At 35.2% G+C, this 10,231-nt stretch overlaps 1 protein-coding gene across 1 annotated transcript; it reads right to left on the reverse strand.

Moving 5' to 3' along the window:
- Positions 1-6,881: 6,881 nt before the first annotated feature.
- On the reverse strand, positions 6,882-8,113 carry LOC120210586 (bidirectional sugar transporter SWEET3-like). Its single transcript, XM_039209287.1, is given in 7 exon segments — positions 6,882-7,062; positions 7,151-7,270; positions 7,351-7,512; positions 7,591-7,806; positions 7,808-7,814; positions 7,920-7,956; positions 8,057-8,113. Coding segments are annotated over 7 exon segments (753 nt in total). The 5' UTR covers positions 8,094-8,113; the 3' UTR covers positions 6,882-6,888.
- Between the last annotated feature and the right edge of the window lie 2,118 nt (positions 8,114-10,231).

Here is a 10,231-nt window from a genome sequence, read left to right on the forward strand (position 1 = left end):
AATTGTTCTGGCCACTGATCTTGTAGTCCCTTATAAGATTGCTCCATTGTTTTCATGATGACAGTAAAGTAATATGAATGAATGACCTGGTTTTACTGTTACAAAACCTTTCATTAATTATTAACATGTTTTTATTTAATGTATATAACAGTAAATAAAAAAATGTAATGTAAATGCGAAAATGCATAAATTCCAAAAATAAAAATGCAAACTGTGCAATTCAAAGGCAAACATAAAAGTATGAATGCAAAAATGGAAATGCAAAGATGTAAAAAGTAAAAATAAGAATGTAAATGTATGTATGAAAAGGTATTACTCAAGAGTGATCATTTTAGAACAGATTTCATTGAACACAAAAGCTTCAGTACATCGAACAAAACTTTTACATGTAGGGGACAACTTTTAATCCTAACTTCAACAAAACTTTACATATAGGGAATAACTTTCCCATTTTCTTTTCTAAAACCAAGTTAGTTTATCAACTTATGGGCCATATTGCTTGTCTGGACTGCAGCTTCTTCCATGACATTCTGGGGTTCTTTCATCTCCTATGTCAATTCTTGGAGTTGATCATTTTCCTTTGTAAGAGAACATTTGTGTTAAAAAAATTTTTGAACAAGATCTTCATATATGTTGCAGCTCTTTTTCAGCTTGGTGACCCCTGTTATCCATTCTTCTGGGGTATTTCCTAGGCCAGCATTTTGAAAGGCTTGACTGACCTTCTGGAAGTCTTTACGTATGGTTTCCATTTTGGTGCTCAATTTATCGTTTTCAATCTTCAAATGACGTATTTGAGCTTCAAACCTCAGCAAATCTTCTCTCTCTGGGCGCCCCTACTGATATTCTTACCTTTGAAGACTTTTGGTATTAATCTAGCAGGACCCTTGGTTACCAAACTAGGTCGATCATTTACCATAAATTGTAAGGTTCCATGATCCAAAAGACTTTGGACTTGACGTTTGAAGGCAAGACAATTCTCGATGGTATGTCCTTGAGCTCCGGCATGATATTCACAGTGAACGTTGATGTCATACCAATTTGGATACGGAGGTGGGAACGGTTTATATAATATGGATCCACTTCTCGTGCTTCAAGTAGCTTTTCATATAACTCTTTATGATATAGGTATAGCATCAATATGAGAACCGCCTTTTGTCTTGGATTGAACCTGAGTTTTAGATATCGGGAGCATACTAAACTTCGATGATTTCTGATCACATGATTTCTCATCTCTAAGAGCTTTTACAGTGGTCACCATTTCTTTGGTATTTCCAGACGATTTGTGAATACGAATGATGATTGTCTGTAATTTCTCAAGTTGGTTAGGATCAGAATTCCCTTGCATATCTGAAATTGCAGATTATCTTTATTAAGCTTTCTCTCTTTTGTGCAGGAATCTCTTCTCTTTTGGTCAAAACAGATTCTTTCCATCATCTTGGACATCTGCTTTCTTATTTCTCGTATCTCCTTGATCTTTAATGGGCATAATTTTGGGTGTATAACTCTTCTCTATCTTCAGAGTTCCCTCAGGATGTCTTTCTTGGCCGTGTCATACTTTGTTCGATCATAAAACTTTTTGTCCATTTATGATTTCTAATTTGATGAACAGTCTTTTCAGTTAACACCTTTTGGTCATGATCATGCAATGCAAACAAAAGAAAATAATTTAAACAAATTAGAGCAAAAATATTACATGGGAAAATAAGAAAAAAATAAAATGGTTAATACCAACTAATTGAAATAAAAATTTATTATCATGGTATATAATAAATCCTAACCTCATGCTTTCTAGTTCCATGCTTTGTTTGGAAAAATTAACCTAATCGCGTGATTTCTAGTTCGCAGGCATTTATTCAGAAAAAATAATAATTAAAAGCTAAAGCTTATTTCTCCTTAGTGTATACCTAATGACAAAATTTCGGCATGGTTTCAGATTGGGAGAGTTTCTAGGTTATTATATGCAGGTTTTCAGTCCTAGGAGTAAAGGTACTCGAATTGTCCTTGTTAGTGCCCCCTTGGGTTGCTAACCCTCAATCCTAGTCTCTCATAGACTAAAGTGGATCGAGTTCAATTCGAGGGGATACATTTCTCTATGCCTGACACGAAGAATAAATTCTTACGAAGACATAGAGCATATGAACCCGAAAGTTACTTGCTAGGTCTGACACGGAGAATAAATTCTCACGAAGACGTCGCTTTCACTCCACTTAAAGGGACAACTCAATTATAGAGCTTTATGTAATGCAATGCAAGTGTTGTGTGTGAGGAGAAATGTTCAAACCTTTGACAGAAAATAAATACTGAAATAAACATAAATATATATAAAAATAAAAAATTTGAAAAGAACGAATTAAAAATTAAATATATGAACTTTTAATTTTTAATTAATAGAGACAATTTATAATTGATTTTTAAAAGTTTGACGGTCCCCAGCAGAGTCGCCAAGCTGTCGTAACCGGTTTTCGTCCGGGCACGAAATATTTATTTGGCGGGGAAATTAATGTTAATAAATAATTTTGAAAATAATTGGGAGTCGCCATCGGCCTTTTGGATCAGGTAGGTCGAATACCTAAAAATTATTTTTTTTTTAAAAAGAGTTTTAATAAAACATCAATTTAAAAAAATAAACTGATCTGCGTTTATAACCAAAAATTCGTTCTTTTAGTAATAAAAAGGGATTCGTGGTCGGTTACGTTTAGGGAAGGATTAGCACCCCTACAACGCCCAAAATTGGTACTTTTTAATTATCAATTGTCTCTATTATTAAAATTTTAAAAAATTCAAAAATATATTTAATTTATAATTCTATTCTTTCAAAATTATAAAAAATATTTATTTATTTAAAAATATCCGAAAAGAACTTCTAGGTGCCTTAAGACAGTTCTTTTCTTTGATATTGATAAGTATGAATTTAAATAATATTGTTTAATTTTTAATTTTAAAATATCAGAATAGAACATCCAGTTGTATTAAGACTGTCCTTTTCTTCGATATGGAAATAAATAAACATTGTTAAATAAATAATGTATATATTTATAATATAGTAAAACAATAATTAAAGTAATGATTGAAAATATATTAAAATAATAAAAATTAAGTTAAAACATAACTAAACAATGATTAAAAATAAATAAAATAATAATGTAAAATTATGAACATAACCTGAATCATCATAAATAAAATTACTAATAGTGTAATTAATCCTTAATTAATTAATCAGTGATTAAATAAATTTATCACAGTTTAAAGGCTCTATCTCGAATAAATAAAACTTTAAGTGCTAAAATGTAATTTAGCCTTATTTAATTAATCGGATTAAAATAAACGTTAATAAATTATAAGGTACTAAATCAGTTATTTACCCTAAATATATATATAAACTGATAATGACTAAAATGTAATAAAATAAAATTGAATGATATGATTAAAAGAATTAAAACTTGCTTTTAATGACTAATTTGTAATGTTACAAACTAGGAGTGACTGCGGAAAGGGTTTACCCATGATGGAAATTACACAGATACCCTCCTCCTTAAACGACGTCGCACGGATGAGGGTTTATAACCCTGAATGCCTGGCCCGAAGGGCCAAGCTTCTCATTTGCCTCATTTCTTTCTTTCTCAAGACGAGAGAACCAGAGTTCTCTCTGGTTTCTCTCTAGTTTCCCTCGCCGGAGGGAAACCGGCGACCATGGGCCACCGTATTCCGCCGCCGGCCACCGCCGTCGGCCACCGTAACGGTGGTCGGAATTCACAAAAAATACCCCCAAAACGTAGATCTAAATGCCCTAAGACTCCTAATCGGAGTAAATCTACGAAAATACCTTCGGTATTTTCTGTTCTCCGGCGATGTTTAGTGCTTCCGACGGTGGTCAAGGCTCCAAGGGTAAGTTTCTTTTCTTCTTTCTTGTTTTCTATTTTTTTTTCTGGTTGTTGGTTGCTGTTCGTTTGTGTTCTTTTCCTCTTGTTTTTTTTCGTTCTGTTTTTTTTTCGTTCTCTGCCGTCTGTGGCTGTCTCCTCTTCCTTCTTTCGCAGGTATGGTGGCTTTTATAGCCACCACGAGGTTCTGTTTGGACCGGTCCCGAGAGGGATGTCTAGGTGAGTCACCATAGCTATGCTGGTGACTCACCATGGAGCTCGATTTGGGCTGCCATCTGGTGTTCTGGAATCTACGGCGGCGAGGTGGCGTGGCAAAAGCAGCGTCGGCAGCGACTGGTTGGACCATCTGGCAGTGGAGGCGTCGGCAGCAGCGTCTGGAAGCTGGAGAGGCAGCTTGAGCCCTCTGGAAGCGGCGGCTGGGAGCTAGGGTTTGAAAACCCTAGCTGAAATCTTACATATTGTTTAGGGTTTCTGGTTGGCTGGACCGGTTCTGGTTGGCTTGTAACTGGGCCGGTCCAGTTGTAATTATTTATTAAAATAATAATAATATATAATAATAATAATATATAATATTAATAATAATAATAATAATAATAAATAATTATAATTATAATAATAATAATAATACTAATAATAATAATAATAATTTCAATAATAATAAATTTAAATGAAAAAAATGATGTCTACACTCTCCATAGTGGCGAGCAGGCAGGTCTGGCGATCGACATAGGACACAAGGTGTGCATGTGGTATTTTTGACGTAGGATTTTGATCCAAATAATCATTGGGACGAGAGATCAAAGCATGACATATTTTTCACATGAAGGTCGTGTTGTGTTCACATGTCCAAACCGCCTTTCCGTATCGGTTGGCAGAGAGTCGACCAGTTAACAAAAGAAATCTGGCGCCTCTCAGAGGAAGAGCCATAAATAAACTGTCGGATGATTTTATCGATCTCATTACAGATGCCAATTTGGAGGCAAGTAGTCTGCTTGAAATAAATCGGTATTGCCGCCAAAACTACTTTAGCAAGAGTGATCTTGCCTGCTAAGGAAAGCAATTTGGCAGACCACCTATTTAGCCTTTCTTTCATCTTATCCAGGATACAGTCAAAGTCAGAACAACGAAGTCTTGCATGAAAGACTAGCACCCTCAAATATTTCCCGAGCGACTCAACTTGCTGAAACCCCAGGAAAGAGCATATAGATTGCTTCAAATAAGGCTGTGTTTGGGGAGAATTAAATGCTTGTCTTTCTGGAGTCAACTTTGTGCCCCGAAGAAGCACCGAAGTCAGCTAAGGTGGAAGCAATAGGGCGAGCTTGGGTCGAGTCTGCTTTACTATAAATGATGAGATCATCTGCAAAAAAAATGTGAGACAGAGGTGTACCATTCCTTGCTAAAAAGAAAGACGACCAGGCGCCAGAAGTGACCAGGTTGTTTATCCGTTGTCCGGGGCGTTCCATGACAAGGACGAAGATGTACGGAGAAAGAGGATCACCCTGACGAATACCCTTTCCAGGTCGAAAGGAATCCGTAAAGGAGTCATTCCATTGAATCTGCATGATGGAAGAGGATACACAGTGCATAATATTCTAAATAAGGGAATTAGAGAGCCCAAAGTCCACAAGCGTGTCTCGGATGAAATCCCATTTCACTCTGTCAAAGGCCTTTTCAAGGTCGACCTAAATAGCCATCCACCCCTTCATTTTTTTTTTGGTTACGCGTGGAAAGAACAATATCCTGGTTAAGAATAATATTTTCTATGATCGATTGTCCGGAAATGAAACTTGTTTGAGTCAGTTGGAGGAGACAAGACATAATCTGCTTGAGTCTCCTCACAATGATTTTTGTGATTAGCTTGTACAAAACAAAGACTGATAGGGCAGAAGTCTGTCATCGATTGGGGAGAATCAATCTTCGGGATGAGAACAAGTGTGGTTTGAGAAAGAGAAGCTTCTATCATTTTGCAAAATCTTCATGGTAATTAAAAAAATCAGTATAATTATATATTTGATCCTCAATACTTGTATATTCGATTAATTTGGTTCTGATTTTAATTTTATTAATAAAATCATTCAATCAGGAAGTAACACGTGTCAGCATATAATCATGACCCATATCACGATTTTAATATATTTTATTTCTAAAACTAGTGGTCTGTATATTTAACAACTTAGTGCTTGTGAAATGGGAAGATTTAAATATATATAAAACAAAGATTTTGACTTGTCCATTCGTTTAGCTTGCGTGGCTGTGAATCCCTACGCATATATAAGTGACATCTGCAGTGCATTTAATTTAAGTATGTAAAATGAGTTATATAAGCATATTCTTTGTCACCAATACATTAAATATGGTTCAAATGTCTGATGATAATGCTTAGATGATAAATGTTTCGTGTTGCTTTTGCAATTGGTGTCGATAGTGCTGCTGGCGGTTGTCTCTTAAAGTTAAAGTTAAATTTAGGGTAAATTACACATTTAGTATCTAAACTATCAATTTTGGTTTGTTTTGGTACCTAAATTTTTAATTTTTTTTCAAAACCATGCTAACGTCTAGTTTTCATTTCACTTTAGTACCCTGCCGTTAAAAAACTTAACGCTTTAGTACCTAAACTATCAGTTTTAGCCCGTTTTAGTACCTAATCTTTCAATTTTTTTTTAAAACTTGATGTTAAATTTTGAGCAGAGTACTAAAATGAGATAAAAACAAAAGTTTTTAACGACATGTACTAAATTGAAACTAAACTTTAAGTATGTTTTGAAAAAAATTGAGAGTTTAAGTATTAAAATGAATTAAAACTGATAGTTTAGATACTAAACGCATAATGTTCCCTGAAATTTATTCTCTTATTGACATGCACAACTAACGACGTCGTATCCTAACAATACATTATAGGAACCAACTTTTATTGAGTGATGAGAAAAATGTGTATGAAGAAGAGCTATCTTCCTGAGCAGGGGAAATTGAACATTATGGTTTCTGATCATCCCTTAAGAGGCCTTGCTCTTCACCTCGACCCGTTGATAGTCTCGGTCGTTGTGAGTTCCGTCTGTTTCGATCTCTCCGGGAAGCTCTGTTCGAAATCCGATTTGCTCGGTTCTTCCTTGATTCCACTTTCCCTGTACTTGAAGTAGAGTCCAAGTTGTAGGACGCCTAAGGGGAGACCAACCAGATTTGGGGACTGCCATGTAATTCACAAGATTCAGTAAGAAACATGCTCTAGTGTTTAGTCCAATTGTGTCAATAGGTCATAAATTGCATGTACAAACCGCAAGAATGAGGTCATGGCTCAGTAGTCCATAAGCCAGCCAAAGCACACTTGCTAAGAAGGAGAAGAAGGATAAATAGAATGGCATGAACTCCACGCTCTTTGTCACTATCACTTGTTTCTGCAATAACAAACATGATAAATCCAATTACATTGTCGAATATACAGGACACTATCGCACGGTGGCCGGAGATGGCTTACCACAACCACGAGTGGAGCGGCATACATGGCCACGGATGCCACCAATCCAACCGTCCCGACGAAAAGTTTCCGACGACGATGGTCACGGAAAACGTAAGCCGAGATTATTGCAGTGGTGGAGCACAATATGATTACCACCGTTGCTATAACACCGGCTTTAACCTGCAGTCTACTCTTCAATCAACCCCATGCAGGCAAAACAGCTTGTAAAACACAAAAATCAGAGTTAAGAGAACTTGCCTTTGCTTTGGTTGGAGCAAACAAAAGATAGATGAAAACAAAGGATAACTCTAATACGATCCCTAAGCCATTGATGGTGACGACCGGGAAGTTCTCCCAACTATAACTCACAACCGGCGATCCATACAAAGTATAAATGAGGCAGTTCGACAAGGCAACAATGTACGGAATGCATGAGAATCCCTCGGTGCTTCTCTTCCTTATCACCCTTGAAAAAAGTCAAGCTGCAAAAAACAGTAGAAAAAAACAACAAACATTTGTTCATCATCACCAAATATATAAAAGTGAGCTATGAAAATGTGTCGAGTGTAATGGAACAATGGCATTACATTGGTGCTGCATAGAGCAACAAAGATGATGCATTGCCTGCAAGGAAAGCCATGCAGATTCTTGTTTATAACAGCTAAGATTTCTGCATAATATATAAAACACAGAAAATTAAATTGGGAAAAAAATTAGAAGAAACCTATGACTCCAACAGCCAAACGAAGTCTATCACCCATGATTTTGGCCTTGGACAAGAAACCAGTCCAAGGGAAAGGGCTTTAAACCAATTATATTGATTTAGTAAACTTGAGAGGATATAAATACAAGAGACAGGAATGATACAAAATTGATAGAAGAATAGCAAGTGCTGCCTACGACTTTTACACAAACTTGTGGATGCCAACATTAGCTTGCTGCCATATCTTCTGATTTTATTAACAATAAACAAGAAAAGCTTAATTGATTTGTTAGGTTTGATGTGATTTATTATAGAATGATTAACTTTCGATTTTATTGAGGTTTAATTATAAAATAAGTGACCAGGTTATACTATTTTTTTCAAATAAGTGTCCAATTTTTTTTTGAATCATTCAAGTGTCTAAGGCTACAAATGTTATCGTTTTAGGTGTCCGGGAGGTCACGGCCGTTTATAAATTATGTTAAGAGACATGTGTCACGTCATGGTAATTTTAAAAGCTTTTTTAAAAAATTATTATGTTTAAAAAACTTTATTTTTTTCCTAAAATCACATAAAGCCCTAAATCCCTAACCCTACCTCCCTTGTGGGCCATGGTTGTCATCATCGACGTCGTCTTTTCTATCTTACTAGTTGTTGTCGTCGTGCGCGTCGTTGGACCGCCTGAATGTCACGAATTTGGGTGTTTGAGTTCGTCGGAGACACGGTTTTGGATCATGATTTTGTCGTTTCCTTCATTGGAGATGCGACGTTAATGGTCGGGTTTGGCTTGTCGTAGGGTGGAGATTCTGATGGAGATTCGATCGACGTCAAACATCACAACAGATGTGGGCTTAGGGATTGAAATTAGAGTTATCAAAGTTAAGATTTTTTTAAAGTTTTTCAGAAGTTTTGGGTACTTTTAAATTTAAATACAAATTTTAAAATTACCAAAACATGACATGTGTCACATAACGGTAGAATTTAACGGTCAGTACAACTTGGACACCTAAAGTGATAAAGTGGCACCTAGATGATTCAAAAAAAGTTTGGATACTAATTTGGAAAATACGATATTTTACACACTTATTTTATAATTAATCATTTTATTGGCATGGGTAAGCCTCAATAACATTGAAAAAATCTTATATGAAAAAAAGAAAATAATTTGGTGATAGTTTGTATGCTTAATACTAAAATAAGTGCTAAAATTATACTGTTTTTTTTCAAATAGGGTTTTAAACTATTTTTTACCCATCCAGGTGTCTAATGTTACAAACGTTACTATTTTAGGTGTCTGGGCTGTGAACGACATTAATTTCCCTGTTAAGTGACACATGTCACACACAATATGGTGATTTTGAAATTTATTTTTTTAAAATATTATATTTATAAAAAACTCTAATTTCTCTTAAATTATAAAATAAACCCAAAATCCTTAAAATTCCTGAATCCTAACCTTAACCCACCGCCATCGACGTAGTCACTGTCATCCTCCTAGTCATATGCGACTTTAGTTGTTGCCGATTTGCTGTCGGAATCACGTGGGATCACAATTTTCATCATAGGATTCGTGGGATATAAAACGTCGATTTATCGTCGATCAATCACGATTTCAAAGGGGTTTTAGTCGCCGGGGTGAGGGAAGGTCGGGTGGAGCTTCGTTGATGGTAAAGGATGGCGGATGGCGGATGGCGTGAGTTTAGGGGTTAAAATGAAGGTTTTTAAAATTTTTGGATTTATTTTTCAGTTAACACTAATAGCAATTTTGCAATAATACTAGTATATTTCCAACAACAATAAGGTCAAAGCGGAAGCATATGTTTGTATGTTTTGCCCTGTTTTGAGTGGGGGATGTCACCAGCACTTCCATTATCCACTTGATATACTAATGTCCATTACCCTCTTTAATTTGGTGGGAAAATATCAATTATTATACTAATTTCCATTACCACTCTTATTTGGTAGTAAAATATAAATGGTTTCGCGGATTATAATATTCGATGTAATATATAATTGGATTAATATATTTTTTAAAATATATTTTATTTAGATTTTTAAATATTTTTAAGATCAATTTAAGTGTCTAATATTATCAATGTTATTGTTTAGATGTCTCGGCCATCATGGCCATTAAAAAAATTTGTTAATCTACATGTGTCACATTTATAAGATTTTATTTAAAATAAAAAAATTATA

Source organism: Hibiscus syriacus, unplaced genomic scaffold (genome assembly GCF_006381635.1).
Source record: "Hibiscus syriacus cultivar Baekdansim isolate YM2019G1 unplaced genomic scaffold, ASM638163v2 tig00109926_pilon, whole genome shotgun sequence".
Classification (NCBI taxonomy): domain Eukaryota; kingdom Viridiplantae; phylum Streptophyta; class Magnoliopsida; order Malvales; family Malvaceae; genus Hibiscus; species Hibiscus syriacus.